At 36.2% G+C, this 15,560-nt stretch overlaps 2 protein-coding genes across 5 annotated transcripts; one reads left to right on the top strand and one right to left on the bottom strand.

Annotated features, from left to right (window-relative positions):
- Window positions 1-9,719: 9,719 nt before the first annotated feature.
- LOC117620742 (TLC domain-containing protein 4-like) lies at window positions 9,720-12,797 on the top strand. Of its 2 annotated transcripts, none has more exons than XM_034350927.1 (8): window positions 9,720-10,279; window positions 10,423-10,511; window positions 10,613-10,751; window positions 11,127-11,201; window positions 11,344-11,465; window positions 11,545-11,620; window positions 11,789-11,848; window positions 11,970-12,797. In XM_034350927.1, exons 1-8 carry the CDS (start codon window positions 10,169-10,171, stop codon window positions 12,057-12,059), a joined length of 762 nt encoding a protein of 253 aa, XP_034206818.1. In that variant the 5' UTR covers window positions 9,720-10,168; the 3' UTR covers window positions 12,060-12,797. The 2 variants fall into 2 exon arrangements, with proteins under 2 accessions (XP_034206818.1, XP_034206816.1); XM_034350925.1 differs by having other exon boundaries at window positions 9,726-10,279; window positions 12,026-12,797.
- Window positions 12,798-12,852: 55 nt separating this feature from the next.
- LOC117622645 (putative Myb family transcription factor At1g14600) lies at window positions 12,853-15,560 on the bottom strand. Of its 3 annotated transcripts, none has more exons than XM_034353392.1 (5): window positions 15,269-15,560; window positions 15,049-15,125; window positions 13,825-13,910; window positions 13,466-13,583; window positions 12,853-13,241 (listed from the first exon to the last, which is right to left on the bottom strand). In XM_034353392.1, the coding sequence occupies exons 1-5, from the start codon at window positions 15,402-15,404 to the stop codon at window positions 12,990-12,992; spliced, it is 669 nt and encodes a 222-aa protein (XP_034209283.1). In that variant the 5' UTR covers window positions 15,405-15,560; the 3' UTR covers window positions 12,853-12,989. The 3 variants fall into 3 exon arrangements, 2 of the variants coding, with proteins under 2 accessions (XP_034209283.1, XP_034209282.1); XM_034353391.1 differs by having other exon boundaries at window positions 13,418-13,583; window positions 15,269-15,555; XR_004585012.1 differs by having other exon boundaries at window positions 13,128-13,241; window positions 13,418-13,583; window positions 13,825-14,965; window positions 15,269-15,306.

The following is a 15,560-nucleotide window of genomic DNA, read 5'->3' as shown; positions in this document are numbered from 1 at the left end:
TTTTGTTTACTGCCCAAATTTCCAACAGAAGTATATGCTTCTTCATCAGATCCATCATATCAGTCTATTAAAACTCAAAAGGTTTTTCCTTGTTAAACATTCTATGAATTTTGCTTGAGCAGTAACAAAACTGTTTTACTCTTTCCCTAGCTGTGACTAGGCCATGAGAATAAGGAGGATGCTAATGTTGACGTGAGTTAATGAATTTCTTAATGTTAAGGAGGATGCTAATGTTGACTTGGGTATGAATTTCTTAATCATGATCTCAAAAAATTCTTACAAGATTATGGCATCATACATCAACGCTCTTGTCCATATACTCCTCGACAAAATGGGGTGGCTGTGCGAAAGAACCGACATTTATTGAAAGTCGTTCGTTCCTATTTATTTGGTGCAAACATGCCTCGATCTTTTTGAGGCGATGCCGTCTTCTGCGCAGCTTACCTTATAAATAGGATTCCCCCAAGTACCTTGAATTTCCAAACTTCTTTTCAAACACTTCACTACCATCTGCAAATACCTCTCACCCCAAACCTTGAACCATGGATTTTCGGCTTTGTTGTATTCGTACACTTACATGATCACCAATGCAACAAATTGGATTCCCGTGCAAAAAAGTGTGTTTTCATTAGCTATGCCCCTCATCAAAAAAGTTACCGATGTTATCACCTTCCAAGTCAAAAGGATAGACCTTCATGGATGTAGTGTTTCTGAAACACAACAAATATTTTTCAGAAGCACATGAGAAAAATCTAGAGCAAAACATCCCGACTCTTCTAAACTTTTTCACAATGGAAGAGACTCAGCATCAAAGTGACCGGTCGCCCCTCCAAAACAACCGGTCGCCTCCCTTTATTCCTTCACGGGCGGAGCCACTATGTCAAAACGATCGGTCGAATCCACGCTGCCAAAATCAGGAAGAGGAAGTTGAACTGTTTTATGAGATTTTGCCCACTCCAAGCCCGCCTTCAGCTCTAATACCACACCAATGACCTTTTGATGAAGTTATTCAGATAACATCTCCCTTTGAAACTGATAACACTAATGAAATATACCATGATGATTTGATTTCAAAAAGCATAAAGGATACAGATACCCTTATATACCAACTTCCAAAAAGGAAGAACTGTGGTAAACCTCGAGTACAGTACGAAGTAGATCTTAAAGCCAAAGAAAAATACTTCATCAATAATTATATATCTTTAATCAGATTATCAGAGTCACATGTACACTTTGTGAAGCAGTTGGTCGATATATTTGTCCCCAATAGTGTGACTGAAGCACTAGAAGACTCACAATGTAAAGAAGATATGAATGAAGAAATGTAAGCTCTCCAGAAGAATGTCACATGGGAGCTCGTGCCTTTACCTCATAGAAAGAAGACGGTGGGATGTAAGTGGATCTATACTGTGAAACTCAAAGCAAATAGATTCCTTGAAAGATATAAAGCTAAATTGGTGGCGAAGGGGTACACACAAAGATATGGGGTAGACTACCAAGAGACCTTGGCCCCAGTAGCCAAGATCAACACTATTAGAGCCCTACTGTCTCTAGCAGCAAATCTATATTGGCCACTACATCAGTTTGATGTTAAAAATGTCTTCTTACGTGGAGAATTGGAAGAATAGGTAAACATGGATTTACCACCAAGATGTAATTTAGCTCTTGACAAGAAAAATCAAGTTTGCAAGCTCGGAAAGTCATTATATAGGTTAAAACAATCTCCGAGGGCATGGTTTGACAGATTTACTAAGTCCATAAAGAATTTTGGATGCACTCAAAGTAATTGAGACCACACATTGTTCTTGAAGCGTGATGGAGGAAAAATCACTGCATTAATTGTTTATGTGGATGACATGGTTGTAATTGGGAACAACACAGGAGAGCAACAGAAGCTACAAAAGTATTCGTCTCGGGAATTTGAGATGAAGGATTTAGGTGCTCTGAAATACTTCCTCGGAATTGAAGTAGCAAGGTAAAAAAACTGGTGTATTTCTATCTCAAAGGAAGTATGTGATGGATCTACTTAATAAAATAGGAATGCTTAGATGTAAGTCTGCTAACACACCCATTGAGATGAATCGCAAGTTGTGTGAAGACATAGACCGGTTGCCAACCAATAAGGAACAATACCAGCGCCTTGTTGGAAGGTTGATATATTTGGCACACACAAGACCAGATATTGCATATACTATGAGTGTGGTTAGTCAGTTTATGCATTAATCCAGTATTTCTCGTAGGAATGCTTTGGATCAGATCTTAAGATACTTAAAGTCAGCCCCTGGAAAGGTATTAATGTTCTCAAAGAATGGAAATATTGAAGTTGTTGGATATACAAATGCTGATTGGGCTTGTTCCATTACAGATAACCACATTACATCATGTTACTTTACATTCGTTGGAGGTAACCTAGTCACTTGGCGGAGTAAAAAACAAAATGTGGTTGCTTGGCCTAGTGCAGAAGCAGAGTATCAAGGAATGGCTCAAGGAGTTTGTGAATTATTGTAGATCAGAGGACTCCTGACAGAATTGGGTTTTAAACCAGAGAAGCCAATGGAGTTACATTGTGATAATAAGTCAGTTATCGATATTGCTCATAATCCAGTTCAACATTATTGAACTAAACATGTTGAGGTGGATAGACATTTCATCAAAGAAAAAATTCAGAACAAGATCATCTATCTACTGTTTGTAAAATTAGAAGATCAATTATCGGATGTTTTAACAAAAGATGTATGTGGATGAGTGTTTTATGACTCGCTTATCAAGTTGGGCATTGGTGACGTGTATGCACCAACTTGAGGAGGAGTATTGACGTGAGTTAATCTACTAAATCAAGGAGATTTATTTCCTAAGTTAATTAGGTAATTTACTTTCTTCTTTTATATAATTTACATATCCTTATATAATTAGGAGAATATCTCCTAATTAATTACTGTATCTATTTCCTTGTAAAGTACCATTGTAAATTCCTATATATATATATATATATATCTCTCTCTCTCACATTATGGAGAAGAATACAATTAACCTAAAATATTCAAACCATGTTCATATTTTAGCAGCTAAGCCTAGTTGTCTTCGCTCGTGCAGACAAATATATGAAAGTAGCTTCTTATTGAACCATCTTATGCACATCTATAGTTAGAAATTGCTCATTCCTGCGTTAACGATTGACCTTAACAGGCTCACAAGAATAAATGTATCTTTAACAATTGATCTCTGTTGTAAAGTCAAGAATGTGGAGCCCAAAATGGTAATTATGATGTTTGCCAACACCCACGTGAAGCCAGAGAAAAATGAATAAGCAGCCACAAAATTCTGCCTATAAATAAGGCTTCCCCCCTTCCTTTGCACTACACGCCACCTTCATGTAAGGAAGAAAGAGAGCTCATAAAGAAAGAAGAGAATGAAGAAATAGGGTGAGTGAGTGGAAAGAAAAGAGAGCAAAGAGAAATTCTCCAAGAGAAAAAAATCAGTGAGCCACATATATTGTAAACACTAAAGTTGTAGCCCTATTATTTTACATAGTGGAAAAGTTACTGCTACTGCTCTCCGAAGACATATGCATGGCCGAACCTCGTTAAATGTTGTGTCTCATCTACTTTACATGCAGCTCAATATTCGCACATATTCCAATTATTTCATAACACGTCATCAGCAAGAGAAGCTCTCATGTATAATTTTTGTGCTGTACTATTATTTATACTACTAACCATTGTGTTGATGTAAGGAAGAAAAGCAGTGGAGGAGCTGTGGTTTGCTAGAGAGATATATGAGCAAACCCACCAAAACATGATAAGCACACTCTTTTCATCTTCTTCTTTTACTAATACTGTACATTATTCAATGCTACTTTCTATATATGCTGACTGTACAAACAGTTTGAGTACAAATGGCAGGAGTGAAAGCAACAAAGTTGAAGACATGCACATATGCAATGATCACTTCAATATCATTGTCGGCCATGATTCATTTTGATACATGGTTACTTTATATATTATATTAAAGCGTCATTAACTATTTTGGTCTTGATATAACATATTATGTTAAAAAATGGTAATATAATATACTATATTTATTTGCTTTTCTATTACTAACCACAAATAAAAATGGACCCTTGATAATACTGAACATATTATTAGTGGGAGGCCGTTAGTAATACTAACACTTTTCTTATCTTATTCAGTGGTGGTTTTATTCCTCACATTTACTTTAATAAAAATGGATGGTCTCACCTCCTATATTTTTAGTGGTGGTTTTATTCCCACAGTTATTTTATTTGATGTATGGCGTAGGTTTATTACCCATACAATAGTATTTATTTAAAAGAGTGGAGCGGGTTTATCATCCACACAACTGCCTTTACTTTTATTTAAAAGTATGGAGTAGAATTAGTGCCCATACAAGCACATTTATTTTATGAATTTATTTTACTGCACATTTACATTTATTTAAAGTATGGTGTGGGTTTATCGTCCATACCTGCAATTTATTTACCAGCAATTTATTTACAAGCAATTTATTTTATGGATTAATTATGCGGTATGATGAGTTTTTACAGCATACAGATCAAAACCAGAAGTTCCTTGATCCTCATCATATAACTACATCAGGACTTGAAGATCCTTGATGATGATATTGATATAAGAGCTGGCAGTCTCTCCGGTACTATACTTGTAAACAAAAGATCGGACTTGAAGATCCTTGATCCTTGACATGTAAATAAGGACCTATAGTTCCTTCATGATATAACAGTACTGTATTGGTTAAAAGTGTCGTACACATGAATAATAATTGTACTGGCAAATGTACTGTACACATGAATAGATACGTATTCATGATTTGATGAATAGTACCGTATGCATGAATAGTGATGTATGCATAAATATTAACCATTTTGGGTAAACCGTCACTATGTACAAAAGGGAACATGCAGTTCCTTAAACTCATGGATGAGCAATTAAATGAGATGCCAGAAGTTCCTCAAAATATAGACAATTATGTAAGGGCTTGAAGTCCCGAAATATGTACAAAAAATTATAAAAATGTCCATACCATGAGAATATGTGATTTTAGCCCTAAGTTCAAAATTTGACAATATTGAGAACCTGAAAGTTCCAACAGTTAAATAGACGACCCTTGAGGTATTATTTCAAATTGTGGTACACCACATATTTCTTTGGCATAAGAAAATGATGAATTTAATAAAGTTCGATTCTGTTATAATCGACACCTCAAGGAAGAAATATATTTTGTAAATTCCGGTTGTTAAGAATACACCGTGAAATAGATAATATCAGGATAAACCTCAAATGATGAATTGAGGCTCTCCATATTTTTTGTTATATTATATGATCTGGGCCGGAAACCCATGAACCCAAATATATGAGAAAATCCCGAATCTGAAATTTTAGGTATGTAGTAGTTAATGCTCTTCACTACTATATTGCAATATTATCATGACTTTCCTCAATTCATATTTCGTGCCTATCTAAAAAAGGCAAATAAATTATGAGGTTGTGTTTAGCCCGAGCCAGAAGTTCCGGACTCACATGCATTGAAATATGTAATTTGAGAGATTTGATGTGGTTACTTGAACCTATAAGGCACAATGTTCCAAACTATCATTTTGAAAAGACGTAAAACCACAGGTGCAAGTTTAAGAATTTGCGCAATTATTATAACAGGAAAGGAGTATACAACAAATAGATTTTTTCCACCTGCAAGGAAAAGCAGACTTTGCAAAATCTATAAAATTACATTATGTTTTGGAAGCCTCTGAAGGAAGATGACGGCGCATCTTAAGCTTAGCCATGAGCCTCTCGTGGTCTCCCAGAATCTTTTCATTGGAAACCTGCAGCATGTCTAGCCTTCTCAACGTATCAATAGAGTACAAACTCACCAGTTTCAACAATGCATTATTTTCCTCTTTAAGTTTCTCAACCTCCTGTTGAGACTCATTAAGCATTCTCTGAAGAGATGAATTTTCAGTGGTCAGCTCCTGAACCTCGTTTGCTCTAGCACACAAACGATCAGCCATGTTAGAAACAGAAGCAGCACTCTGAATGCTAAAAGCCATTGAGTCATCAATAGCCTCTTCATCAGACCTCACTAATAACAGCATTTCATCCATTGGAATAAGGAAATTCCTAGCTATTATGACAGCAGTCGCATCATTCATCATCACAGAATCATTAACCGTGAGATGACAATTTTGGGATACGAAGGATGGACACCAAATTTTGGCGTCACGAGTTATGTTAGGAGCAACATTTAGATCAAGATGGTTTGGGTAAGAAGAAGAGGAAGCCATTTTTAGGAAGGTTTCAAGGAAAGTTTTAAGAGAAGCTGAATTTTCAGAAAATGTAAGGAAGTTGAGTTGAAACGCAGTTACTCTAATCAGGTCTTGTATAGGCAATATCTATATGCGGAAATATGGCAACGGTTTCCGAGATCCCAATATTATCTCGGATCCCCATATTCTCTTTTTTCTTTCCCAGATTCCAAAACTTCACGCGGCCTCCATTAATGTTTGTCAGCACTTTCGGTGTTCTCAAGGATTATTTTCGTCAAAGCCGATCTTGCTTTGCGGATTTCACATAGCTACTTTTTCAAAAGCACCCCGAGAATCTCCCGAATTTTTGTGGTTAATCTGAAATTCATTGGATATACCTATTCCTCTTATTTGTGTATAAATATGTTACTAACGAAATTTTCTATGCAGAAGACATCCAGTTTTCTCTATATCTAGTGATGCAATATCCACATGTTTTTCCTATCAGTGAGCACTCGATGTGCTTGAGAAGCAAGACTATCTCTGATCAGCAATTCAAGAAGCGAGACTATCCCTGATCATGCTTTCGCTACATCGGGGAACTGTAATGACGATCACATGCTCTGATCTCCTGGAGTTCTTCTAGACTATGAGAAATGAGAGTTTGTTGTCTGCTTTCATCAGCTTCCTCCCTTGATTGCTTACCTTACCTTGCAATCAATATCACAATTTTTGTATCTTTTCTTTCTTTTTATAACTCTCTGTTCATAAGGATTGGATTCCTTTAGAACAAACATCCGAAGAAAGAATCCATGAAGTGATCCTAACTGTGAGGGTTATTTGTTTTTGACAAAGAGAAGAATTGTGATTTTTGCTCTTGCAGGATATAACTAGATCATCAAGCATTACATTGTATTTGCTGAGCCGATACGAGCTTGGAAGATATTTGAGCAAAGTCTCTCCCACCTAAGGATGTAAGCTATACTTATATTATTTCATACTTGTACTCTTATTTTGATATTTTGTACAGCATCCTTAAAGGTAACCAAATGGGGAGATAAGGCCGTTCTTGAAGAACGCCATGCAAATGACCGTCCAGAAGAATGACTTGCATTATAGATCGTCCCAGAAGAACGACTTGTATTATGACCATTCCAGAAGAATGGCTTGTATCATTCTGATATGCAATCATGAATTATTAATGCAAATTTCACAGATTGCAAGATGAATACATTAATGATACACTGCATAGATTAAAATCTCATAAGAACAGAACATGGTTATAGCAGTGATCAATATGATGCATGCCTGTTGCGTAGCAAGTGATATGGATTGAAGTCCCGGAAGGACAATCCTTTAACATGTCAATATTGATATGGTGCACGCCTAATGCGTAGCAAATTATATGGTTTAAAGTCCCAGAAATTAATTGACATGTATGTATTAATCTATGGCATGCCTGCAGCATAATAGATATATGGGTTCTAAATGTTCCAACTCCCTAAATGGCGATTATCCACGCCCTACTATAAAATAACGCTCCATTGGAAGTTATGATCCACATTCTCACATAATTCATCTTATAAAATATGTCTATCTGGAAAGAGACAATAAAAGCCCCCTGAAGTGACTTGGATACCCAAAAGCAAAGAAATGCTTATAATTGATGCATGTGCATGCACATGAGAATGGTGGGATCATGAATTGATGAATGACAATTTTTGGTTTTGGAGTAGCTACTCAAATCATCAATGGGCTGTGTTGATTGGAACCACGTTCTATTGTCGACAATATCATTTGCCAAAATAGAAAGAGGCAATTCCATTATAGATGAGAATGAACGTGAAAGAACAAATCTGTAGTACAAACCCCAAAAAAAAAATGTTAATACTAAAAGTTATACTTGGGTGTTCGAAATAAAAGGGAATATACCTATTTTGTATGACACAATGTTTCTGACAGAAACAAGGAATGTTGGGTTTCTCCATATTTATAGATGCAATCGTGCCTCCTTATTGCACATTTACGGAGACCAACATGTTATCTTTAAGGGTTATTAAATGCACGGAGTATATCGCCAGAAGTGATTCCCTAAAGATATATAAATAGCTGAGTTAAAGCTATATAATGTGTCATAAAGTGTAATCCCTTAAATAAAATAATTGAATGATTGAAATTGCATGAAGCAAGTTTGTAGACATGTGCCTGAAGCACAAATCTTGTACTCAATACTAATATGTACAAATTGCCTCCTTGAGTACATTTATTAAGATAAGGTTGCAACACATTATAACTCTTGAAGAGTTGATAATTTATCAAAACTCCTGAAGAGTTAATACTTTGTTAAAACAAGAGTTCAAGAAATATTTGTCTCAGCCTTAAGATCGAGCATTATGCCAACGAGATTCTTGCTTATACTGAGAAAGTATTGAAGCATTTTTATGTGGATTATCCGTTGGGCACTTAAATAATTTTCCGGAAGTATACTGGACCGGATATTATATTTTCTATATAAAGATAGCTCACTGAAAATATATTTACTTACTCAACTATGTGAATAGTTGATGACTACATCCTCCACTCACTTTGAAAGATTCTCGCTCCAAAAGATAGTCATGAAGACATCAGGGGAAGCATTTAGAAGTATGCTACACTGATTACTGTAATCTTCTTCCATCCATAAGTTTTCTACCTTGCTGGGTTTCTCTCCAAGCAAGTCTTTAATGATGCAACCGACATATCATTTGTGGTCTCCAATGGGGAGTGTTGTAAAGTCAAGAATGTGGAGCCCAAAATGGTAATGATGATGCTTGCCAACACCCACGTGAAGCCAAAGAAAAATGAATAAGCAGCCACAAAATTTTGCCTATAAATAAGGCTTCCCCCCTTCCTTTGCACTACACACCACCATCATGTAAGGAAGAGAGAGAGCTCAGAGAGAAAGGAGAGAAGGAAGAAATAGGGTGAGTGAGTGGAGAGAAAAGAGAGCATAGAGAAATTCTTCAAGAGAGAAATATCAGTGAGCCATATATATTGTAAACACTAAAGTTGTAGCCCTATTATTTTACATAGTGAAAAAGTTACTGCTGCTGCTCTACGAGGACGAAGGCATGGCCGAACCTCGTTAAATGTTATGTCTCATCTACTTTACATGCAGCTCAATATTTGCACATATTCCAGTTATTTCATAACAATCTCACATTAATCAATAGCTGATAATTATTCATTAATGTAAACTAATGATGGAAGCAAACTTATTATATTGTCCACGTGGACAAATAATAAGGATGGATCCACGTGAGCAAAGTGTGGTGGGCCATTTTAGAATAGACTCATCAGCTGCAATGAAGGGCCCATCAATTTCCCCCAGAAAAACTTTTTTTTTTTTTTTTTTTCCTTTTTGGTTGGATGAAAAGAAAAACTTTCAATAAAAAACGAAAAGAAAAACGTCGAATATTTATTGTTCATTGTTCTTTTCTTTGGGTTCTGGAAGTTTCGCATGATAAGTTGCGTTGCCTTGCGCAACGATTCATCAGCTTGCTTGGGCCCGAAGCCTAATTGGGTCGTCTCGTCTTTTACTTGCCACTGGTTTCTCGCATTTTCGGTCGCCCTTCTTTCTGGCTCTGCTCCAAAGCCTCGAACAAACCAAAACGTCTAAAACCACCCTCCCTCTCTCCCTATCTCTCTCCATTTTCACCTTCAACTTTCTCCTACACACCGTTCTCTCCAAAACTCGTCGACCCTTTTCAATTCTCTCTCAGAAATTATCAATTTTTCATCGACTTTTTATAGTAAAGGTGACGTTTTTGCTGATTGATGCTCGGAATTCGTGCTCCATATAAATTTCAGAGCGTTAGAGCTTTTGGGTTGCTGTGATTTTGGTGTTTCTGAATGGCAATCCAATCCTACGAATCCTACGACATGTTGCTTAAGCAATTCCTACTCCCGCACCCTTTTGTCCCATACATATCTATGCTCGTGGGTATGTTCGCCTCCAAATTGGTATGGCGTGGCTCTCTCTCTCTCTCTCTCTCTGTCTTTCTTACCCTTTTACTAATAAATACCTTTGAAGCATATATTGTATAAAGATACTATCTTTCTCTTCAATTCCTTTTTTTTTTTTTTTTTTTTTTTTTTTTTTTCAGGTTTATGATCTCAACCACTTGCTAAGTGCTGCTTACTTTAAGAGCTATTCCAACCTTTCAAAGATGCAACGCATTGAGTGGAATAATCGGTGATTTTTCGGCCTCTTCTAAATTACTTGTTCTTTCTTGTTCCGTTTTGTTCATTCACTCAAACCCATATGTTTTGTGTTCTGTTAACCTGTTTATACAGGGCAATCTCAACTGTCCATGCCCTTTTTATCACAGCTATGTCATTGTACTTGGTGTTTTGGTCAGATCTTTATTCTGACCAACAGCTCAACGCTTTTGTTACGTTGCAGAGCTCCCCGCTGTCTACATTTGCCTTGGGGGTAATGATGTTTCCCATTCCCTTTGTTTCAGACTTATTTGAAATTCTTGTATCTGCTCTGTTTTAAGGTGTTATTGACTTCTGGACATTTGCATGTTGAAGCTTGAATATTATACTAGGTTTTGTATATTTCATGTTTAAGCTTGATTATGCTTTAAATATGGGATCTTCTTGCATGTGTAAATTTCCAAGTAATATTCAACTAAATAGATATGACTAGCAAATCAGTAAGTAAATGCATTCTCATCTTCAAGTCATGATAGAAATTGAAGCCAATCATGTGAGTAGTAATGTAGACATTAGAGAAGCCAATAATAGGAGTGATGGATAATGCTAACAGATGATATGGTACCTTTTTCTGGTGTCATTTTGGCAGGTCTCAGTTGGGTACTTTCTAACTGACCTTGGGATGATCTTTTGGTTTTACCCTGCTCTTGGTGGACTGGAGTATGTAAGTGCATTCTGTTTTGAATTGTTTGTTATTGGGCTGAATTTTGTTATCCGTGTTGCACAAGCCTAGGTGGAAGTTGTAGTATATGAAGTGAATAACCTTGATATTGGTCAAATTAACTGTGATCATGTTAATCTTTTAGGTGGTTCATCATCTTCTTTCTGTAGCGTCAGTAGCATATGCTATGTTGACTGGGGAGGGACAGCTTTATACCTACATGGTTCTTATCTCTGAGACAACCACCCCTGGTATCAACTTGAGATGGTATTCATCTCTTACTAAAATGCCTTTCTAAAATCTATGATTCTGTCCATTATTGTTGATGAATAGTGGTCTTGTGAAGGTATCTTGACACGACTGGAATGAAGGGGTCTAGAACATATTTGATTAATGGGGTTGTAATTTTCATTGCTTGGTTGGTGAGTCAAATCTATTCCCAATTTTTGCACAAATTTAAATCTTTTCCTTTTCTCTAATTTTATTTTCTGCGCTACTTTACTAAGGGAAGAGTCGTTTGACAAAATCTTTCTAGATTCAACTTTTCTTCTACCATTGATATTATACATGCTTTTTATTATTCTGTGCAGGTTGCCAGAATACTCCTGTTCATGTATCTGTTCTACCATCTGTACTTGCACTATCAACAGGTAACTTCCACACCAGCAAGAACTTAATTTGATTAAATTCTGAGGTGCTGTGGAGCTGGTCTGCTGACCAGCCTGACCTATAATATCTATGTCTTAATTTTCAAATTGATTATTTTATTAGCTTGTGAGACACAGCAAGAAACAAGTATATTCAGCCTACATGTGCTTGCTTAACAGGTTAAGCAAATGCACATCATTGGGAAATTTTTAGCTTTCGGAGTGCCACCAATCCTAGCGGTCATGAATGTGATGTGGTTTGGCAAGATTTTCAAGGGATTGAAGAAGACATTAGCAAAGAGTCAGTGAAAGATTCTATTGATGGGTGACAGTGGCTTAAGAAGTGACTGAAGATCTACACCTATCTGTGGTTATCTGGATGTACGATATGTCCTCAACTGTTCTTGTACACCCCCGCCTCCTCTTAGCATGTAAATGGTATACAGAATAGATCAATATGCTGAGCACACGACATGGTTTCTGATGCAGTGCGAATCTAAAGATATAGTAGATGTTCAGGAACCGTTTCTTGTGATTTTAGAACACAGCTGAACCATAGTAATATTAACTGGGTTCTTGATCCTGAGTCAAATCAATTTCTTTGTTGATCTTACTTCTGTGCTTGGGATGGAACTGAAATTGTTATTTTTTATTTTTTTTTATTTTTTTATCTCAGCGTTTTGAGCCGGGAAGCGGCAAGCACTTGTGTTCTTCCCACCGCCTTACCAGTCATGTACAGCGGAGCCTTCATGTAATGTGCTGGTAAAGAAGTGGCGGTGTTATTTCTGGAGCCATATATGTATATAGTTCCTGTTTCAGCTTAGAAAATATGTATAGTTTTATAAGTAGGGAAACACTTGCTCCCACGAAATATTGTATAACAATTGTGTATCCCTGTAAATAAATAAATAAAAACCAATAGCAACAGAACAATGAAGTTCAAGAAACATGATATACATTTGTCCTTGAAGCATTTGGTCAAAGTCATTTTATCATAATGTGCAAGATTGAGACCAAAATTGAACATCTATAATGTTCGTATTTGATTGATATTAATTAAGTTTTTGTACAGTGGACCAATTTTTAATAATGAAAACAAGGATTTATACTTATAATTCAAATCCTACAGTGGAAGAAACAATGTTCAAATGGTTAAGTCCAAGTTTATATCATTGCTTCCAACCTCTTGGAAATCCTGAATGTTACTGAAATTTCCAGTTGAGCTGGACTGAGAAGTAATGTGTTCATCAGAAGAAGGCCACAACTTGCTTTCTTTTCGGAAGTGCGCCATGGTAGTAACAGTCGGATTAAACGATAATGAGAGCTCAGAAAATCCATATAGTTGACAAGTTTCTTCATCCATAGACAATCTGCTGAGTTCTGGGGTATGAGCATTCTGTAAAGAAAATGTGAGTTATTAATTACTTGATCTGTAAGCAATACATGTATAACGGGGGAACTTAAAGTTGTGAATGCAACAGGTGAATTTTGTAACACAACCTTGTCTCCCCCCCCAAAAAAAGAAAAAGTTTAATTATTACGACATATCAGTTCCAGACCACGACAGATCACCTTCTCAAAACTGGTTTGGTGCAAATGATACTTCTGTGCTTGAAGTACCTGATTTTGTTGCTTGCCTGCAGCTTCCTCTCGTGTTAATATACGTCCTTTTGTTTCCTCATCCGTTTCAGAAAACATTACATGCGGCTCATATCTTAAATAATAATTTTCTGATGGCCTGCAGAGGTCGAGAGAGGTCGAGAGAGAGAGAGAGAGAGAGAGAGAGAGAGAGGAAAAACAAAACAGAAACGTTTTCATTGATTAACTTGAAAAATTAAAGCTAGAGAATGCATGGTGCTTTGTTATGCTTCTAATCTTCTGATTTCTTTCTTGCGAACAGAGAGATCATTTAAAAGACCAAATAAATAAATAAAGAAGAGAGATCATATATATATATGGAGAAGACATTACTGCCTTACCTTTGAGTTTGAGTTTGAGGTGAGAAAATGAAGACATTACTGCTATGATCTTGAGAATGTGCATTATCATTCACGCCCCTGTACATCTAACATTCAATCCAGAAATCTACTTCAGTACTCAAACCACAGAAGGACTGACTGACTACGTATTAAATACATCATGTTTTTGGTATGTACAGTATATGTACTATTTGCAGTTTATAATTATCGAAATCCGATCTCTTGGACCCCAGGAGTCCAAGATATTATGGTCAATCACCGTTGGATATTAATCCAAATGGTTCAAAAAAGTTTCTTAAGAGTGAGTGAACCGTTGAATTTACATCCAACAGTGAGTGACTATAAATCTCTTAGACCCCTGTAGTCCAAGAGATCGGGACTGTATAATTATCATTTACATGGTAAAAATTAGAGTGATGAAATGAAGAGAAATACGTTTTAAAACCACTATGAGCCGTTCGATCATACTTTTAAGTCTTCAAAACCCTAAATTATGTATAGATGTGTAAACTTAAAGGGCAGCCAGCTTTGTTATTAGGTTAATAATTAAGAGAGGATTAGGTTAGCAAGTAGATAGGCTGCATTTTCCGTCGTGCTTAATTAAGATTAGGTAAATTTGATGAGGATCAGGTTAGGGGGTAAGCCACCAGTTTAGGAAACAAATTTACTATAACATAAGTGGAACTATCCCAAAAGTCCCATAAAGCTGTTTTTGCGGCTTTTGTTTCATAAAGGACTGCTTTAATTAATTAGCAAAAGCTGATGCATAATTAGAATGAATTAGCACCAGCTACTCTTTTAAAATAATGTACACATGTTACTTTTCAATAATGGCAACGGCCTTATAAGCCAATTTGATCTGATCATATCTCATCTCTCTTAGATCATATTGATGTCTATCTGTTTCGTGGCGAAACAAGACAAAGTTCTAAAGTATAAACAAAAAGAAAACCAGAAAGGAAATCAAAGGCTATGATTAAAGAATGAAAAATAAAAGATTAACGGATGAAATTGAATATATGCTAATAATATGCACACCCTAACTTACACTAAATTAGGTCAAAACTCAAAAGTATTCTTATCTGATTCTGTTTCGTAATTCGGCATCGATCCTAACCATTTCTCTGTTGGTTTATTGGATCTGTTTAGTTAACAAGGATGCTTAATTAGTGTTTTGTACTGCTTCGATTTTATATATGAAGAACATATATTGAATATAAATACCTGCAGATGGCTTTTGACATGAGAAATTTTCAGTCCCTTCACACTCATAGTCTGCAGAATGCGCTTGGGTGTTGCTTCTGCAAAAATCAAGACATCTATTTCTTTACGACTATGATTTCAAGACACAGCTTCGTTTTGGTTTGTATATAACTAGTTATAGTGACCTAATTCTCATACATACATATATATGCTAACTGCAGCAACCAATTATTAGACTTACTGTGTTTTCCACCAAGACTTTCAACAGCTTCAACAAACAGTTCATGGAGTTGAGGTGTCCAGCGCAGGCGTGGGTGATCAGATTTCTGGTAGTTCCTCACTCCAATTTTCTGATAACTTTTCATTTCTTCGTTCATATGCGAAAGATAATTGAGGAGCTCTTCACAAGCAAGATGATGAATGATGTATATATGTATGTATGTATATATATCTCGCTACCTTGAATGAGAGTATGAATGCAGCCGCAACCATATGATGCTGATCAGTCTAAGACCATAGACTTTTGATGAGAA

Source organism: Prunus dulcis, chromosome 3 (assembly GCF_902201215.1).
Source record: "Prunus dulcis chromosome 3, ALMONDv2, whole genome shotgun sequence".
In the NCBI taxonomy this organism is placed as follows: domain Eukaryota; kingdom Viridiplantae; phylum Streptophyta; class Magnoliopsida; order Rosales; family Rosaceae; genus Prunus; species Prunus dulcis.
Note: the sequence above shows the minus strand (reverse complement) of the source record. Positions and strands in the feature narration are given on the sequence as shown.